Source organism: Sciurus vulgaris (assembly GCF_902686455.1).
Source record: "Sciurus vulgaris genome assembly, chromosome: 3".
NCBI lineage: Eukaryota > Metazoa > Chordata > Mammalia > Rodentia > Sciuridae > Sciurus > Sciurus vulgaris.
In genome coordinates this window covers 125,519,883-125,541,320 of record NC_136463.1, presented here as the reverse complement: position 1 = coordinate 125,541,320, position 21,438 = coordinate 125,519,883, and the positions used below count along the sequence as shown (strand labels likewise).

At 34.8% G+C, this 21,438-nt stretch overlaps 1 protein-coding gene across 4 annotated transcripts in view; it reads left to right on the top strand.

Moving 5' to 3' along the window:
- The window catches only part of METTL8 (methyltransferase 8, tRNA N3-cytidine), a 99,340-nt gene that overhangs the window by 51,694 nt on the left and 26,208 nt on the right, over positions 1-21,438 (top strand). For all 4 annotated transcript variants that reach the window (XR_013763000.1, XM_079135057.1, XM_079135056.1 and 1 more), the window contains exon 4: positions 12,767-12,858. Coding sequence is in view for 3 of the 4 variants with exons in the window: in XM_079135057.1 (XP_078991183.1) it covers positions 12,767-12,858 (92 nt within the window). In the remaining variant the exon portion in view is untranslated. The remainder of the gene's footprint in view (positions 1-12,766; positions 12,859-21,438) is intronic.

The following is a 21,438-nucleotide window of genomic DNA, read 5'->3' as shown; positions in this document are numbered from 1 at the left end:
GGATGCAAGGTTGGTTCAACATCCGGAAATCAATAAATGTCATTCACCATATCAACAGACTAAAAGTTAAGAATCACATGATTATTTCGATAGATGCAGAAAAAGCATTCAATCAAATATAGCATCCCTTCATGCTCAAAACACTAGAAAAAATAGGGATAATGGGAACATCCCTTAACATTGTAAAGGCCATCTACGCTAAGCCCATGGCCAATATCATTCTAAATGGTGAAAAACTGAAAGCATTCCTCCTAAAAACTGGAACAAGGCAGGGATGCCCTCTTTCACCACTTCTATTCAACATCCTCCTTGAAACTCTAGCCAGAGCAATTAGACAAACCAAAGAAATTAAAGGGATATGAATAGGAAAAGAACTCAAACTATCCCTGTTCGCTGATGACATGATTATATATTTAGAGGAACCTGGAAATTCCACCAAAAAACTTTTAGAACTCATAAGTGAATTCAGTAAAGTAGCAGGTTACAAGATCAATGCTCATAAATCCAATGCATTTTTATACATAAGTGATGAATCTTCAGAAAGAGAAGTTAGGAGAGCTACCCCATTCACAATATCCTCGAAAAAAATAAAATATTTGGGAATCAATCTCACAAGAGGTGAAAGACCTCTACAATGAGAACTACAGAACACTAAAGAAAGAAATTAAAGAAAACCTTAGAAGATGGCAAGATCTCCCATGTTCTTGGATAGGCAGAATTAATATTGTCAAAATGGCCATACTACCAAAAGTGCTATACAGATTCAGTGCAGTTCCAATTAAAATCCCAATGATGTACCTTACAGAAATAGAGCAAGCAATTATGAAATTCATCTGAAAGAATAAAAATCCCAGAATAGCTAAAGCAATCCTCAGTAGAAAGAGCGAAGCAGGGGGTATTGCAATACCAGATCTTCAACTCTATTACAAAGCAATAGTAACAAAAATGGCATGGTATTGGTACCAAAATAGACAGGTAGATCAATGATACAGAATAGAGGACATGGACACAAACCCAAATAAATACAATTTTCTCATATTAGACAAAGGGTCCAAAAATATGCAATGGAGAAAAGATAGCCTCTTCAACAAATGGTGCTGGGAAAACTGGAAAACCATATGCAACAGAATGAAATTAAACCCCTATCTGTCACCCTGCACAAAACTCAACTCAAAATGTATCAAGGACCTCGGAATCAGACCAGAGACCCTTCATCTTATAGAAGAAAAAGTAGGTCCAAACCTTCAACTTGTTGGCTTAGGATCAGACTTCCTTAACAGGACTCCCATAGCTCAAGAAATAAAAAGTAAGAATCAACAACAGGGATAGATTCAAACTAAAAAGCTTTCTCTCAGCAAAGGAAACTATCAGTAATGTAAGGGAGAGCCGACAGAGTGGGAGAAAATCTTTGCCACTCAAACTTCAGATAGAGCACTAATTTCCAGAATCTATAAAGAACTCAAAAAACTCTACACCAAGAATACAAATAATCCAATCAATAAATGGGCTAAGGAAATGAACAGACACTTCACAGAAGAAGATGTACAAGCAATCAACAGATATATGCAAAAATGTTCAACATCTCTAGTAATAAGAGAAATGCAAATCAAAACTACCCTAAGATTCCATCTCACCCCAATTAGAATGGCAATTATCAAGAGCACAAGCAACAATAGGTGTTGGAGAGGATGTGGGGAAAAAGGCACACTCATACATTGCTGGTGGGGTTGCAAATTAGTGCAGCCACTCTGGAAAGCAGTATGGAGATTCCTCAGAAAGCTTGGAATGGAACCACCATTTGACCCAGATATCCCACTCCTTGGCCTATACCCAAAGGACTTAAAATCAGCATAGTACATAGGTACAGCCACATCAATGTTCATAGCCGCTCAATTCACCATAGCCAGATTGTGGAACCAACCTAGATGTCCTTTAATTGATGAATAAAGAAACTGTGGGATATATATACAATGGAATATTACTCCACCATTAAGAATAATAAAATTATGGCATTTGCAGGCAAATGGATGAAATTGGAGAATATCATGATAAGTGAGATAAGCCAATCTCAAAAAACTAAAGTACGAATGATCTCGCTGATAAGCGGATGAGGACATATAATGAGGGGTGGAGGGGTTAGCATTAGGGTTAGGGTTAGGTTTAGGGATAGGTTTAAGGAGGTTGGTAAGAATGGAGGAAGGAAGGACTGTATGGAGGGAAAAGAGGGGTGGGAGGGGTGGGGAGAAAGGGAAAAAAAATAACAGAATGAAGCAAACATTACCCTATGTACATTTATGATTACACAAATGGTATGCCTCGACTCCATGTACAAATAGAGAAACAACATGTATCTCATTTGTTTACAATTAAAAAAATAATAAAAAGATGAAAGAAAGAAATCCAAAGAAAAGTATTCCAATAAAGAATCATTTGGCAAAGCAAAGCAAAAAGCAGACTCAGGCTCTCATAAAGGCTGCCTACTACTCAGCAAAATCCATCAGTAACGCCCATCCCCCATGAGACTACAGAAACATGGATAAAATACATAATGCTCAGCCTTTGAAATAGAGCTTACAGGACAAATAAAAAGTTCTCTGGAAAAAGTAGACTGTTAAGGGGAATTTACCTGCAAAGCAAGAAAAAAGAAAGAATAGAGGAGCAAGAAGAACATATGGTGCCTTGTAGATTAGTTTGCATTTTTCTAATATTCTGTATAAAGGGAATCATATAATATGTGTTCTCTTTTTGTCTGTCCTCTTTTACTCAGAATAATTATTTTGAGATTTATTCATGTTGTTGCATGTATAAATATTTTTTGTCTTTTACTTCTTTACTGATTAAAGATTCAGTCAGAATATATTTTAAAAAGCTCTCAAAAGTCGCTGGGTGTGGTGGCACACAACTGTATTCCCAACAACTAGGGAGGCTGAGGCAAGAGGATTGCAAGCTCAGAGTCAGCCTCAGCAACTTCTTGAGGCCCTAAGCAACTCAGTGAGCCCCTGTCTCTAAATAAAATACAAAAAAGGACTGGGGATACAGCTCAGTCAGTAAGGATCTGGGATGTAGCTCAGTGGCAGAGCAATAGCCTAACTTATGCAAGGTCCAATCTTGGATTCAATCTTCAGTACTTACCCTCACTGAAAAAAAAAAATTAAATAAGAAAATAATCCAATAAAATGAACAAAAGATTTTAAAAGACATTTTACCAAAGAAATTACACAGGTGGTAAATAAATAAGCAAATGAAAAAATGCTCAACATTAGTCAACAGAAAAATGCAAATTAAAGTCACAATGAAATACCACTTCACACTAATTGGAATAGATAAAATTAAAAGTACTGAGCATACCAGTGTGAGTGAGCATGTAGAGGAAATGAAACTTTTATACATTGCTAGTGGCATGGTATAACCACTTTGGAATATAGCATGACAGTTTATTTTTTCTTTCTTTTCTTTCGTCTGTGTGTGTGTGTGTGTGTGTGTGTGTGTGTATAAGAGAGAGAGTCTATCTGTCTGGGTGTTGAACTCAGGGCCTTGCACTCTGTCACTGAGCTACATCCCCATTGCAGCTGGCAGTTTCTTTAAAAGTTAATCATCTCTCTACCATTAATAGACACAAGAACATAAATGAATTTCAAATTATTATGATAAGTGAACAGAGCTAGGAATAAAGAGCGTAATAGTCTCCATTATCCCCAATTTCAGTTACCCATGGTCAGCTGTGATCCAGCTGTGTCTGTGTGTTTGTGTGTATGTGTTCACACACAGGCTAGACTCTACCACTGAGCTATATCCCCAGCCCTGGTCCAAAAATATTAAATGGAAAATTTCAGAAATTAACAATTCATAAGTTTTAAACACAGTATATTATTGCAATTACTCTTTTATTATTAGTTGTGGTTAATCTCTTATTGTGCCTAATTTATCAATTTAACTTTATCGTAGGTGTGTATATAAAAAATAACCATAGTATATATAGGGTAGGTACTACCCGCCATTTGAGGCACCCACTCAAGGTCTTAGACTTTATCTTCCACATAAGGTGAGACTATTATACATACTATGTTTTCTTGTATTATTCTAGAAAATGCAAATCATTCTTTAGAGACAGACGGTGGAGTGGAGGACTGGTGAGAAGGGAAGAAATAGAAGGGAGAAAGGAAAGAATTACAAAGGGCACAAGGAATTTTGTTTTGGTTTTGGTTTTTGGTTTTTGGTTGGGGGCAGTACTGGGGATTGAATCCAGGGTTTCACACATGCTAGACAAGTGCTATCCCTACTGAGCTACATCCCCAGCTCTCAAGGAAACTTTTGAAGGTTCGTAAATATGTTCATTATCTTGACTGTAGGGATGATTTCACCAGAGTCTACATATATCAGAACTTATCAAATTATACAACTTAAATATGTGCATTTTACTATATTTCAGTTATACCTCTAAAGGTTTAAAGTATGGCTATACTTTTCCATACATTAGAAAATAATGTAGCAGTTAGTAAAAATAAGAGATCTTTGGATACTGATACCAAGAGATATATGATATGTCATTAAACAAAAAGAGCAAGTTTAGAAGAGGTATCTCTAGTACAACCTCATTTTGTGAAGGAATTTCTGTGCTACATATTTTTAAATATCTTGTTTTCAAATACATAGAAAAATTCTGGAAAATTTCACATCCTGAAAACAGTGCTTATCTCATGGATAATAATAAAAAGTAAGGTAGAGTTGAAAGACTTTCATGCACATTCGTATTATTTGAATTTTAATTTAAAAATAAGAAAAAGAATACCCCTCTTCAACAGATAAATGGATAAGAAAATGTGGTATATATACACAATGGGGTATTACCCAATTAAAGAAAAATGATTTTATGACATTTGCACGTAAATTGTTGGATCTGGAGACTATCATGCTAAGTGAAATAAGCCAATCCCATAAAGCCAAAGGCCACATATTTTCACTGATATGTGGAAAGCTAACCCACAATAAGTGGGGAGAGGGGTAAAATTAGAGATTCAGTAGATTAGACAAAGGGGAACAAAGGGAAGGGAAGGGAAATAGGAAAAGGAAAGACAGTGGAATGAATTGGAAATATTTTCCTATGTACATGTGTGAATATACCATAGTGAATTCTACCATCATGTACATCCATAAGAATGGGATCTTAATTAGAATAAGAAATACTTCATGCTTATATAATCGTATCAAAATGAATTCCTCTGTCACATATAACTGAAAAGAACCCTCCAAAAAGAACATCCCCCTTACTCTTCCAATCCCTATCTAGTTATCTAACCAATGAAAAAGTGTGTATTCTTTAGTACAGATTACAATTCCTCAAAATTTTTGAATTCTTACAAAATCTTCTTCATCTTTGTCCCTGATTCAGTGTCCAATATATCATATAGGTTCCCAGTAATATTTAATGAGGGAGGTAGACACTGGTTTCTCCCAGCAGCTTTGACCTCCATTCCATTATATGAAGCGGGAAGCCTTTGTTTTCTGTGTTTGTGTCTTTTGTTAATCACTCATTCCTAAGTAAGAAACTTATTACTAATAGCAACAGTCAACTGAAATATTCATTTTTGCCAAAGAGAAAAGTAGGTAGCAAGGAGTCAGAAATATATATTAGAATCAATAGAGGAAAAGATTCAACTGTAGTTCAGTTATTAGCTGATAGGCCTCTATAGCTATATTTCATCCATTCTGAGACTTAAATTTTTTCACCAATTAACATATCTGAAATCATGACACTTGCAATTGATGGCATCTTAAAATCGTACTTGTAAATGGCTTTTTTTCTTCCTTACTAGTACAGAAAATAATGGCATCGTAGATTTGATGAAATAGGATAATTATAACTCCAGAGTACTTAATCTTAATTTGAATGTTGCTTTGAGAACTATTACTCTTATTTGACTAATACAAAAGCAGAAAGAGAAAGAAAATTTAAATGATTTTCCATTGCCATACATCAAGGTTAAGAGAGTATTTGTTTTATTGTTAGGAAAACATTAAAACCTTTTGCTATATGGATAAGTGGACCATGGATATAAAGTTTAACCGGAAGGAAGTATGTGTGAGCATAGGGGGAAACACTCAGTAATGAAAGAGAGGAAAATTAAAACTATAAAGTAAGTTTTTATATCTATTAAATTAACACCAGAAAAGAAGAGAGGGAGGGAAGCAGGAAAAGAGGAAAGAAAGAAGGAGGGAACAGAAAGGAAGGGAAAGGGGGCTGAGGTGTGGCTCTGTGGTAGAGCACTTGCCTGGATGTGTGAGGCACTGGGTTCATCCTCAGCACCACATGAAAATAAATATAAAACTAAAGCAAAGGGATTGTGTACATCTATGACTAAAAAAAAAAGAAGAAGAAGAAGAAGGTAAAGGAAGATAAACAATACTCAGCCCTGCCCTGATAATGTTGTAAATTCATAAAATTTTGTTTTGGTATTTTTTTTTTCTGTCTCATCTTTCCCTTCTTTTCCTTTTTTCCTGTCTTCTTTTGAAATAATTGAATTCTTTATTTTTTTTACCTTGTTCTATTTTTTTTCTACTGGCTTTTTCACTATGTATCTTTGCATGCTTTTTTAGGAATTATTCTAGGACTATAGTTTCAAATATTTTTGCCTCAGGACCCCTGTATACTCTTAAATCTCTAAGAACCCCAAAGACATTTTATTTATATGCATTATGTCTATTGATATTTTCCATATTAGAAATTAAAACTGAGACATTAAAAATATTTATTATTTTCAAGACAAAAATTAACCTATTACATATTAACATTTTAATTAAAATATCTATATATTCCCCAAAGTGTAATGCAAAGAGTGGCATTATTTTAAATGTCTGCAAGTCTCTGAAATGTCTGGCTCAATGGATGATGTGGATTCTTACATCCGCTTCTGCATCCAATTTTCATAACGTGTTTATGTTGAATTACATAAAGGAAATTTGGCCTCACACAGGAATGTACTTGTAAAGGAGAGGAGTTTTTAACAGCCTTTTCAGTTAATTGTGGAAATTTTTCTTGATATTACACTAAATATCAGTAGTGGCAGTTTCTTAGTTGCAATTAGGAATATGAAATTAACTTTTCATATTCTGCTACATGATAATCCCTTGGTGCACCTTGCACTTTGGGTGGATTCTTTTATCTGTATAACATCATGTGTGGGTAATTTGGAAAAGATTGGTTCTGTTTTGTGTAAATCTTACAAATATTGACACATTTTATTAGGCAGTATTTAAAAATCACATTTGTTAATACCACCATCAGTCTTACCAGGACTATCTGAAAGTTTTTTTAATTGTATGATTAATATTATCGATAACATCCTGTACAGAGTCTAAGATTATTTTGTCTTCCTTTAAAGATGTTGAGGTTTTGCTTTGTTTCATTTTGTTTAGAATGGTCCTTAATCCTGTGGCTGAGATTTCTAGGGTTTTAACTGAATACCTGAGTTGTTCAGAGAGATCTCTCCATTCTAACTTAGCTGTAAGTCCAGAGAAACACAGTACTGCCTATCTCCACTAATTTTCCTTCTCGCTCTCTCTTTCTTTCTCTCTCTTCTTCTTCCTCCTTCTCCCTCTTTCCCTCTCTCCCTCCTTCCCTCCTTCCCTCCTAGTTTCTCTGGAGCCTCACCTTATGGATGAGCAGCTAGCAGTAGCTAAAAACCCTGGGGAAATTCTCTTCTCTTGCAGGCTTAGGGGCCCTCCTCTGTATCTATTATTCTATTCAGTATTCTACTACGCAAACCCTTACCATCTCAGCAACTCTGAGCCCTGATCTCTGCCTTCTTAACTCATGAAACTACCATTCAGTGAGGACAACTACTCTTTGCTTGGGGGCTTTATTTCTTTGTACCAGTCTAGAAACGTGTCCCCAGACAGAATGTCTGGTTGCAGGGACTCACCTTTTGTGTCTCTCTTGTCTTAAGGATCACAGCCCTTTACTGTCTAAAGTGCCTGAAAACACTTGGTTCATATATTTTATCTGGTTTTATATTTTATAGTAGTAGGCTAAGCCCATTACCAGGTACTCCATCATGGCCCAAACCAAGTCCTATGCCATATTTTTAAGTCAGTAATTATGATGAAGATTTTAGAACTATGTAGAAAAATACGTATATAGCCACATAATAAATTATGAATTTGTTGTAGAATTCAGAATTATTCAAATATTTTTAGTCTGAAACTAGTAAACACTACTTCTTTTTTAAGAGAATATTCAACCAGCTTTATTCAAACTAGCAATGACTACACAAAACTATTTTTTAATGCACAAATATCTTCTAAGATTTATTTTTCATTGACAAAAATCATAGTATTTCTGGGTTACAATGTGATTTTTGATGTTTGACTACATAATGAAATGATTAAATCAAGTTATTTAATACATTCATCAACTTACATATTTTTTTTTTTTTTGTGGTAAGAATATTTAAAGTCTATTCTCCAAGTATCTCTGACTCAGTGGTAGAGAGCTCCCCTAGCAAGTGTGAGGCCCTGGGTTCGATCCTCAGTACCACATAAAAATAAAATAAAGATATTGTGTCCACTATTTCTTTTTTTAACCTAAGAATAAATATTTTATTTTAAATTTCCTAGCCACCTCATACATTTGTCAAATTGTCTTTAAATTATGTTCTGGACTAGAGATATACCTCAGTGGGAAAGTGCTTACCCAACATACACAAGGTCCTGGCTTCAATCCCGGCACTGCAAAAATAAATAAATAAATACATAGATAAACAAAACTATACTGAGACCTTTACATACCTGGTAAATAACAAAGACAGGAAAACAGTCTATTCATGTTGTTTACACTGGGTCCTTTGTATCTGAATAATAAAGGTTACAATATGAAGCATCCCCATATTTAGAAGAATTTTCTGTAGGTAGAATCTTCAAAAACTTCAGTACCCAAGCTAAACAAGTAGGGTGTGTATATGTGTGTCTTTTAAATTTTTCAAACCAAAACAAATGCAGTTATTTAGACTGCTATTGCCATCAACTTAAAGAATCATCATTTACTTATACTATAGTAAAAGGAATGGGAAATGTATATATGTATGAACTGAGATCACAGGAGATGACTACTACATAATCCTGAGACCAGTTTTACCAGTCATATTGTGAATATTTGTCTTATTTACTCAAAAATCTCCCCCCTTTTGTGAATATTCTTTTTTCCAAGTTTTCATGAAAAGTATTGAGTATATTTGCATTTTCTGCTCAATTCTGTTTTTTAGTTTTTTTCTAAGGAAACATAAATTCCCTTTTATCATAAGGTTTGCTGTTTTTCCCACAAGAGCAGTGATATAAAAAATTTAATGACCATTGTTATATGTCTTAAACATATAGTATAGTATTTATGTAAGTATAGTTTTTAAAAATTATTTTTAGTTGAAGCAGCTTTACAATATTAAGGAAATTTTGATAGTTCTTAATCATGCTACTCTAATGTAATTGTTATTATTTCACCATTTAGAATCTTTATTCAATTTATATAATTTTAAACACTTGTAATTTTAACACAAACACAATTTTGGAATCTGCTTTTTTAACTGGTTGTAATTTCACAAATACTTTTTGACATTATTACATGGTAGTGACATTTTTTATTGGAAACATCTGTATGATATTCCTTTGAGTTATCTTATTTTTTCATTCCCCTTTGAGTTTGTTTCCAATTTTTTGCTATCATATTTAGTGTTCCCATGAACATCTTTGTACAGATATTTTCTCTATAGAACTTCTTCTTTCTTTTGAATTACTTTGTTACAGCAAATTCCAAGAAGTACACTTCATGGGCCAGTGTAACCATTTCTTTCTTTGGTTTTTGATTTAGTTGTTAAATGCCTAATTATTTCAGTTTTCTTATTAGTTATTTGTCTCTGTACTTAAGTTCCATTGTTGTATTTATTACTTGTAAAAATATTTGAGTGATTCTGATTGCTGGCTGTTGGATTTTGGTCTATATGAATCAGACTTCTAATATAAAGAACTGCCATAAAGCAGCAGGTCTGGAGGAAGTCCCCATAAATAGAGTTGGAACATTTTGTAGGTTTCTGTGGGGATTCTGTAACTGTATAGTGGGAAAATCTGTTCTGCAGGAACTTAGGGTATAATATTCCCTTAACAGTTAAGAAAATGAAACAACATAAAGAACAGTATGAAGAATTTAGGACAATTTAAGAAATAACCAAATCTATTAAATACTTAAGAAGTAAGAAGTTAAACCAACAGTTTAAAGCACGTGCTTAGAGCTGAAGACTACACATACTTTTGTTGTCTCACCAGAGAAATAAATTGTTCCTATTTCTTTCCTATGTGTTATAAAAATTTATAGATAAGAAACTCATCCTCAGACTCAGTAACACTGTTTTTTAAGTAAATGATTTGTTGCCTTTAATGTCATAACTGTCATGCAGTAGCATTTTATATTTATATATACAAAATGTATAGTCAGCCTCAATTCATTTGTAATTACTTACGATTAATAAAAGATATCATAGCAAAAGTCTATTCCATTTTATTCATTAAAGCAAGTGACAAGCTGCTTAATTATTGTGTTACAACTGGGTTTTTTAAAAAAATGCTTGTAGTTAAATTTTCATCTGTGAAACTGATTTTTATATCCTCGCTCACTTTTCCTAGAGATTCAGTATACCATTTTTGATCCTTTTTAAAAGAAAATAGATTTTCACCTTTCCATAGTGTATTTATAGCTTGGTCACTGGCATATATCCTTTGATATCTGATTGCATAAACATGAGTTAAAATAGAATCAAGCTTCTCATCATTCTACCCAAAGCAATGCTTGCTCTGTCATCATTATTCCTGCTTTCCTAGAAACTAATGGTTAAGGCCTTGGAATCATTCCTGATTCTTACTCTTCTTCTCCTACAATATGTAGTTCATCTCCAGGTCATAACTACAGTTTTTTCAGTGTCCCCCACTCCACTCTCCCTTTGTGTTTTTCATTGTCCCCACCTTAGTCCTGGCACTCATTACTCCTAGACCACTGCAACAGTGTGATTGATCTGCCTCCAGTCCCTCCCCACTTCATTGTGTCTTGCACATAATTTATAATCCTCTGAAATCTGACCATTACCTAACTCCCAACTTCATCTTCAGTTGCCCAAGAGAACCAATCAAAATGGAATTTTTCATTATTTCCTGTAATATGCTGTCCATATTGCCAACTTCTTAACAACAGCAGCAATTGCCTTACTGCCTTTCCCCCAACCTGTGCCCAAACCGACCTTCCCCTTAAGCCTTCCTCTTTGCTCCAGCCAGCATTAATTGGCTACTACAACTCACCAGGCGCTAACCATGTATGTTCCATTGTATTATTTACGTTTTGATTGCCTGCCTGCATTTGGAGAGTACATGCCTTTGATGGACAAGATTAAGTCTTAAAATCTCTCAGTATCCCCTACTGTGTCAGTAGACAATAAAAGACTAATGAATGAGAAGATGGACGTTGATATGATATACAGCTGTGTTTGATTCTGGTTCTGCTTCCTTTTGACTGTAGGACCTTGAGTGAGTTACTAACTTTTGTTTGCTCATATGCAAAATGAACATGATAACAACCCCCTCACAGAATTTTTGAAAGAATTAAATAGGACAAATATGTATGATATGTGCTTAGCACAGTGCCTGACATGTAATAAACAATAAATGGTAATAATTATGATCATGCTAACAGCTTAATGTTTGTCAGTCGCCATAATGATGCATCTTCAAGAACTTAATAATTTACCCTTTCTCATCAATCAGATGACTACAAGTATCATGTAGTCACAGCATGAAGCTGTAGTTATCAATAGGCTATATGGACTTGAATGTAGGGTGTTTTTTTTTCTTGTGTAGAAAAATGATTTGTTTCAAGAAATTGTTTCACTCACTTATAAACTAACCTCTTGCAAAAAAGGAAATACAAGCTTTGTAAAAATGAAACCTAAACCAAATTACCTTTGTTGTATATAGATGTTGCTTCTGTCCTAAGAGTCCCACTGCCACCACCTCGCCCACCATCACCATGGTACTGGGGACTAAACCAGGGCCTCACACATGGTAGGCAGCAAGAGACATTTTCATAGCACAGGTAGTATCTTCTCATATAGAGAGAATAATTCTGTAACTAACGTATACTTATAAAAAGTACCAGATCTTAGATAAGTGACCCTTTTTTGTGCTATATCATGTTACTTTTACCATTTAAATGTTAAGTGACTCCATTTTCAGAAATTAAGGTCGCTAATAAAAAAATCTAAAGTCACATTTTAAATTGCAGGGTAAGTACAAAGTATTTTAAAACTTAAATCCGACAGTGAAGTAACAAAATACATGTGTTATAAAAATAGTGTTAAAATATTATTAAAGAATGCTCTGCTCATAAATGAACAAAAGTCAAATAAGTTAGCCTTAGAGTGAAAAAATAACAAACTATACCAGTACCCACGTAATAATTCACCAATGTGTTCTGGGGACATTACTTAAGCTGCCATTTCCCACAAGTGGCTGAGACTGGCAGCACGACCACATAAAAACAGAAGAATCATAGGAGTTGCAGGGTCACACGAACGCCATCAGGAGGAACATCTGATACAGAGTGTATTCATTCAACATGGAATTTGTTATTATTTGTGTTGCCTAATCTAGAATGAAAGATGGAGTACCTGGTCACCTTTTTTCTGCCTCCATTAATCATAAAGCACATTTCACAATCTTTTTATTTCTTTTTCCTTAGGGATCACATGCAGTGGTCTAAAGAAGAAGAAGAAGCAGCCAGAAAAAAAGTAGAAGAAAATTCAGCTGTGCAAGTCATTCCAGAAGAACAAGGTAAGTAGCCAATGACATGTGGTTCCTGGTGCCAGACCTCTCTGACCTTCATGGTTCAGTTCACATCTGGTCACCTTCCCTCCTCCTTTTGTCATTGCTTTTGAGGGTTCTTTAGCTTTACCTAAGCCAGTCAGTTCACTTGTTCCCTTTAGTAGAATTCCTAGTTCTTCCAGGGTAGTGGGACCAAAATTAATGAAATAAATTATGTATTCACCCTATAATTGGTCTTTTGGTAGTCATAATGCTTTTTCTGGGAGAAACACATATGGGTGGCATTTTAAACAAGATATGAAAATATAACTTTAAATTTTTCCTCTTGCTATGCTGCTTTCAGTATGGTATTGTGTGTTTCACTTGCTAGGAACTTTGAACATATTCATGAACTTTGAGTGAAGAAGACAAAGTCATATCAAAATGTTGCTGGTCTTTGAGGATAAAGTTTCAATAAAGATCAAAAGCATTTTTCTTGGAGGCTTATGAATTTAGAGTTTAATTTAGGTAAAGCCTTGTCAAAAGCCTTCACAAATGGCTTTTTAAAAAATTGGCCTGTGCTACTGTCAAAAAAAAAATAGAAAATGGAAAGTGTTGACAAGATTGTAGAGAATTAGGAGCCCTTGTGCATTAATGGTAGGATTGTAAAATGGTACAACCACTATGGAAACCAGTATAGAGGTTTCTCAAAAAATTAAAAATAGAATTCCTATTATGATCTAGCACATCATTCCTGGGTTATATAAAAAAATTGAAAGCAAAGTGATATTTGCATTCCCATGTTCATAGCAGCACTATTTATGATAGGCTGCTGTGGAGACACAGAACAAAATGACTCAGAGAGGTAGAGATTTGCACTATGTGCCCTCTGCTTCCTCCCTGTAACACTACTTAGTGCAGTAGGCTTCATGTGTGTGTCAAAAGACCACAGCAGTGGGAGGAATACATTATGAAGTGACCATTTTATCACACTTAACACAAGGTTGCAGAGAACGGTAGCAAAGCCTTCTGGGAGGGTGGCAAAGGAAAAAGACTTGTGTTCTAAGGACAAAAGGTGGAAGCAACACAAATGTTCATTGTTGGATGAATGTTGTAAACAAACTGTAGTATGTACATAAGATAGAATATGATTCCATAAAAAGAAAGCAATCCTGTCACATAACACAGGACATCATGCTAAGTGAAATAAGCCTATCACAAAACAAACAGATACTATATGATTCCACTTATATGAGTATCCAAAATAGTCAGATTCATAGAAACAGCAGAAAGTTGTTGCCAAGGGTTGTGGAGAGGGGGAAAGGGAGAGTTATTTGGTAGGTTTAAAGTTTGGCAAGATGGAAACATTCCAGAGATCTGTTTCACAACGAAGTGAATATACTTAACACTACTTAACTAAAAATGGTTAACATGTTAAGTTTTATATTGTGTGTGCTTTATCACAATGTTTTTTTAAAAGCCCAGGAAGGAAAGGATGAAGGGAGGAAGAAAAGAGAAGAGAAAAGAAAAGAAAAAAGTTGGCCTATGTCCTTCTCACTGTGTAGCTGGGAACCCACGGACCCTTTGCCCAACTCCTACCCTGTCCATGTGGGATTTTCCACCTTAATTTTTAAAAATGATTTCATCTTTCAAACACATTCGTTCTTTTTCTTTCTTTTTTAAAAATTAGTTTATTGAAGTACCAAATATACAGAAATTTATGCAATTCATAAATAAATTTTCACAGTTCAATGAATTTTCATAAAATGAATACATTTCTATAAATAGCACCACATCAAGAAATAGAATATTACCAATAACCTAGCAGCTTCCTCATGCTCCTTCCCAATTATAGTGTTACGTCTGACCCCCCCTCACACCTCACAAAGAATAGCCCCCATTCTGACCTCTAATATTACGGATTAGTTGCCCGAACACTTGGTCATCATCTATTCTGGTCACTCTTTTAGCAACATCAGTATGACCTAATGGTAAAGCAAGAGTCAGCAAACTATGGCCTATGGGCCATATCCAGCCTGCTTCCTGTTTTTATAAAGTTTTATTAGAAAATAGACTTACTCATCTCTTGACATATTGTCCATGGCTGTTTTTGAGCTATAAATACAGAGTTGAATAGCATCAGAGACTGAATTTATTCAACAAAGACCCTTTATAGAAAATATTCTACAAGTTCTAAGGTAGATTTTTTTTCCATAGATTGATCAGCTGTCCTAAAACTCCCAGAGAAAAATGTTTGCTTCCTGAGTAAACCAAACAGTAAAAATCATCAATTGCATTGGTGGTTAACTATTGTTCTAATAACTTCAGTCTACAGTTGAGGCTGAAATTTGAAGCAAAGGTAGTTGCAGAGACTAAACTGATGAGACAGCCCTCATTAATTGCCCTTAATCAGTGAAGGTGGCAGTGCTAACCTAGCCTGTCTTGGTATCATGGATAACCTGTCTTAACTTCTGTCATTGTTTGCTGTGCCTAAACAGGTAGTTGTCCTTCCTCCTTCTAAACATTAATGTGTCCTTGGGGGTGGACAGTAAAGAAGAGCACCTGATCCACAGTGGAATCATTCTGTTTTTACAAGCTCCAACCATGCAGTCCCAGAATGGAATATGGCCAGGGAGTGTTGGGTTGGATTTGAGGGTGCATACCAGTGGTGATACTGCCTACAGATCAGCCAACGTTGCATTCCTTTGCAGGACTCTGTCACACTGTTTTTGAGGAAGTATAACTTTGCTTCTTTTCCAGCAGCTGCACAGACATATTTTCCACATTACTCAAACTTCTGCTAGTGGCCACCTGGATATGACAGAGTCAAGCCTAAACTGAATTGAAAGTTATCATTTTAATTCACTTCCAGGAAGGTAAAACTTATCCACAGTTTATTTCCTGATAATGTGAAAAACCAAGTTTTTTTTTTTTTTCCTCACCTTCTTCTGAATATATCTGTTCAGATCATAGATGAGCAGGGCTGATAATGTTCCTTTAAAGTGCCCTGTACACTGCTGCCTATTTTGTCCTATTTATGTTAACAATGAACTTGAGTGAAGCTAATGAGAAGGTTATTTTAGGGCCTCGGAAACCGCAGTAAAGGAAAATGACAGTTCCCACAGAACCATAGTGTGACCAAAATAGAAAGGTGGTGACTGGCCTCTCTATAGAAACAGGAAAAGCAGGCAAGAGAGGGCTGATGGTGCCACGTTGAGGCGTTTGATTTGCTTATTAGTATGTCCATTCTCTTTCTGTGGAAGTTTTCTGGCTGCTGTGAAGAAACAGAGCAAAAGATTCCATTTCAAAATGACTCACAGGGGTACAGGTTTCTGCTGGGTCCCCTCTGTTTTCCCCCATAACACAATTTGGTGCAGTGGATTCTTGTGTGTCATGGGACCACTGCAGGGGGAGGAGTGCATTATGACGTGACCATCTTATCACACTTAAAGCAAGGTTGCACAGAGAAGTTGCTAAGGCTGCAGGAAGACTTGTGTTCTGAGGAACTATGTCAAAAGACAGGACATTGTAATGAGAGCCATTCAGTGCAGTTTCTGCTAGTGCTCATAGATGCGGAAGCCCTGGGTGAGGCTTCTGATTTGATATTCTCTGATGAATATGGGTCAGGGTGAATAGACTGTTTAAAAGTTTTGCTCCCAAATTTTGTGTGAACCCCAAGGAAGCCTTGATCTGGCTCTTTCATCACTGCCTCTGTTAACCATCTTTTCTTACCTAGGAGAGTTTTTTTAAGTTTTTAAAGAGTCAAGTTCTCCCATTACAAAATATTCTGTATACAGATCATTATACAGTAGGAGCACTGTTTATTGATCTTATCTCACTTTATTAATGCCACTGGGAGGAAATACTGGTTGTTCTCCCATGCTGGCCAACTCTGGCTCATTTCTGTTGGTCTGTGTGTGTCACACTCTCCTGTCACTCCCATCTCCCATTTCTCACCTATTGTCTCAGCTATTGGTAAGAACCAATGCCAGGAAACACCCTCCTAATCTGAAAATAAGAATTTATGCATCACAAATAATAATCTTTTGCTGAAGGATGGTTGACAGTCTCATTTCTGTGATTAAAATGCATAGCATCCAGGCTCTCATTAGTAAATATTTCATTCAATTAGATTGCCTAGATTAATTATTTTTAATTCTACATTTCCTTTTCATAATTACTTTTAGCTTTTATTATAGCTCATGTTTCTTTTAAAAAGCAGGTTAACTCAGAGAAATGAGAAAGATACATTTGGCAGTTTTTGAGTTTACATGATTATATTTTAAAATTTTCTAAAAAGATCTCTTCTGTGTTATATCTCAGCTGGTTATACAGTCAATGTAATGGGTTTTTAAAACTTAATAACAGAAGCAGCTGCTATTTCCACTTTAAAATATCTTTATAAATAACTACCTACCTAGGGTGGGTCATCTCTGTCAAGTAAGATAATAAAAGTCTCACTGTACCCTACCTTGTGAATATCTTGCCTTGTGAATACCTTGCCACTTAAGAGAATGTTCTGTGAAAAAAAAATTGAGTAGCTAAAAGTTTTGTGCTGATAAATATAGGGTACTTATTTCTAAGATGGCTTTGACTGTTTAAAATTTCATGCAGTGCTCTCAGAAATACACTTTTAATTTAGAAATTTTAAGAGTTCTCTTTTATTAGACAATGAACTTCATCAGTGACATGTGGAAATTTCCAACTTTGAGAGCTCAGGTATTTGCGTAATTGATGTGCAAAAATAACTTCAAATTGCTTTTTGTTACATGGCAACTTAGAATAAATTTTCATAATTCATATTAATCATATCATATATGCCAGATACATAAATGGTTTAATTCAGTTTTTTAGTTATGATATTCAGGGTGATTCAAAATGAATCTGAATATTTAAGTATAGTTAGTGTGCCATATTCCTTTTTCAGCAGTATTGAATTTAATACATGAAGAATTAAGAAGTTGCTTCATCTGGCTTTGTTAAACAGATCACTATATCCCTTTTACTGCCACTGGCATAGAGCAATTACCCCTGAATTGGCAACTTAGGAAAGAAAAAAGAAAAAAAAATGTTTCTTCAAGAAAAATGAATGATTCATACACCTGTTAGGCGGTCATTTAGACAGGATCAAGGCAATGCAAATTTCTCTAAACTATACTCAGTATTGACCTGAACTTGTGGTGAGATAACAGCAGGTTGAGACCATTTTTCACTCATGGTCAGAGAGTAACTCTTCCACTTCCCCTGTTATCACAGATACTCATGCAGTTCAGGAAATTAAATTGTGCATCAAAGGTGTTTGTTGTCTCATACTTGTCTTTATGATGAGTTTGATTAACCTTCTGTGGGGTCTCAAAAGCTGTCACACATCACTGGAAACTATGGATTTGCCAACATTGATTTGAAATACTGCTTAAAGCACACCTTTAAAAGGCCCCACTCCTCTCTTCTGTTTCTGTCTCACAAACACATCTACCTATTCTTATAGAACATTTTATATTCCTATTGCTCATCATAATTTCATCATATAACCTGGCATGGTTTGTATTTCATATAATACAAAAAATAGGATTTAATTAATTTTGCACTTCTGATTTATTTAATGAAGGTTAATTCTAATCATTATTTGTACAATTTACCTATGTACTAACTGGAAGTCACACTGAGGTTTTAATTTGAACTTTATGTTTCCTAATTGAGAGGAAAGTGAGAATCAAAAACTTTATTTTCAGAGATATTTTGTGGGGTGTTCATATGACTTTGTGTTAGGAAGATGGTGTAATATAATGGTTAAGAGCACAGCTTGCAGAGTTTGACAGACTTGGTCTAAATCCTGACTCTGCTCTTTCTAGCAGGGTGACCTTAGGGAAGTTTTTTATCCCATCTGACCTTGAATTTCTTTATCTATAAATTGGAATAGCATTGTCTATCTCGGAGATATTATTAGGATTAAATGGGGTGGGGAAAGTCCAAGTAAAGCATTTGACATAATACCTGCCATACCATAAATACCCAATATGTATTATTGTTATTTTTCGTATATTTGTCTTTGTTTCCATTCAGAATACATTAGTTTGACCTCAGAGATTTATGGTACATTGCAGATAGCTATAGTAGGAAACCTAAACCAACATGGATTTCTGTAAGGTCATCTAGCTAGGCACATCTGCAGTCCATTGAAAAACATGACTGGTTGTTTGAATACTCCACTGTCTATTTAGGAATAGTGGGAAAAGCCAAATAATTTGTTATTGTCATTATGGCAAATTTTGATTTCATAGACTTTGTGGAAATCTGTGGTGTATCTTTGGGTGAGGAGTGCTAGCAATTAAACCCAATGGCCTCTGAGCTACATCCCTAGCCCTTATTTTCTTAAAAGACTCACCCATATCCAGTGCCTTCCTGAATTCCTTATAAATTTAAATGGGTGCCTGGCCAAGAGAGTAGTCTTTACATCACATGGGTTAAGGTGTGAAAACAAGGGCCATATAAGAATTTTCATTCCTAATCAATTCTCAGATAAGTCCAAGATTTCTAATATTGGAACAGTAGATTTTTCTGTTTAAATGACCATTTTTTTTTAAAGGAGACGAATGTCCAAATGTGCCAGAGATTTTCAAACCCTCTGTTTTAAAAAAAATTTTTTTTAATCGCTTCACCAGCCAGGTATAGTGGCACACCCTGTAATCCCAGTAACACGAGAGACTGAGGCAGGAGGATCACAAGTTTGAGGCCAGTCTTAGCAGTTTAGCAAGATCCTAAGCAACTTAGTGAGACCCTTTCTCAAGATAGAAAAATAATAAACTATAAAAAAGAGTTTGGGGATGCTTGGGTTCATTCCTCAGTACCCAAAAAAGAAAGAAAAAAAGAAAAAAAATTACCAATTCTTTCTGCTAATTAAAGGACCCCAAGTTAAGTATTAGGTCAATGGCCAAAAGTCTAATGTGACACCACTTCTCTCCCCAAATAAACATTATTTAGAATTATGTGTGAATTCAAAATGAAGTAGAGATAAGTGGCAGACTTTCTCTGAAAGTTATTGTTAGTTTTAATTGTTTTTGGTATAATGGTTCATGTAATTGATTTTTTTCTCTTAATTTTTGAGTGGGAAAGCCTTGAAAGAAAACAACTAGAGTTCAATTTAGATGACTGATGTATTTGTTATCTAAACCAGATTTCAATCACATTGTTACAGGTTAATTTTCTTTATAACTGTAAAAACTAAAGCAATAGGCTCATGTTTAGTACAGCAATCCAGTCCAAGACTGTGTAGTTTGTAGAACTTAATCATGTTTGTTTTTTAAAAATTCATGGGACTTAATAGAAAAATACACAGAATTTTTAGAACTTGAGCAGATTAATTTGGAGAACTTCAATTCAACTTCCTCATCAAATGAGGAAACCGTAAGCTAGATGAATGAAGAATTCAGCTGTGATTCTTCATCTTTGTGTCAGATGTGGGGATACTACTTTGAAAAGGATAGAATAGTGTACCTAATAATTATGAAATTCTTATCATTGCTTCGAATTTTCATGTTATGAATGAATATAAAATGAATTTTAGACTTACCATCAGTGATTTGATTTTTTCTCTTAACATTATTATCCTTTATTTTTTAATTACCTTGTGAGGTTGCCCTGTTTGACCTGCATGGTTTAGTTTGTTCATTCCCATGTCATTGGACATTTGAGTTGTTTCTCACTTTTTTCTATTATAAACAGGACTGCTTAAACACATAACATTTTGTCAGGATATTCCCCTGTTCTTCCTACTTCACCTCAATTAATTTCTAGGGGAATATATGCACAAATTAATCAAGGTATAGTATTCTAGTTACTGGTAATTTAGCTCAAATTCACAAGTAGCTTGATATTAGAAACCGAAGTAGTAGATATTTGACTAAATATAGGTATTCTAATCTTTAAATGTAGTTATTCTGGCTGCTTTTTATTAGGCAGAAAATCTTTTACCTGCATGGAATAAGTTACAAAGAATTTTTAAGGCAAAGAAAGAAAAAAAGGTTTAAAAAGACCCTTGGGAAATTTGGCAGTTTTCTAATTTCTCCTGAGTCTAATTTTTAGAATGTTGTTTTGTTTTCTTACACAGTATATCAAGTACCCTCCAGTTGTTAAAAGTCTAGATAGAACTATTTTCAAGATAAATATACATTTTTAGATAGACCATACATAGACTTTCTTCCATTTTTGTGGATGTGAACTTGTTTTGGACTTAACATCACATAATTCTTTTGTTATAAAGATTCACTTTCATTTCTCAAACCTTAAGTACAGATTGGAGTTTCTGACTTTATCGCAGTGCTGCTGCCAGATACAATCCAGTGTTGGTTGATGAGAAGGAAGTCTTGTGGCTAGATGGGTGGAAATCTATAGTTCAAGACCATAAAGATAAAAAAGGAAAGAAGAAAAAGAAAACTGTAAGCATCAGGACAGGGCTATATAATGCTGATGAACCTGGCTGTAGGTACTGCTTGTTCTGACAACAGGGGCTCTTTTTATAAAGGTGAAGGAAGTGAGTCCTTTATTTGTATTTAATTTATTTTTTAATTAGATAGTAAATTCACAAGGATCAAAATTCAAATGAAAATTCTC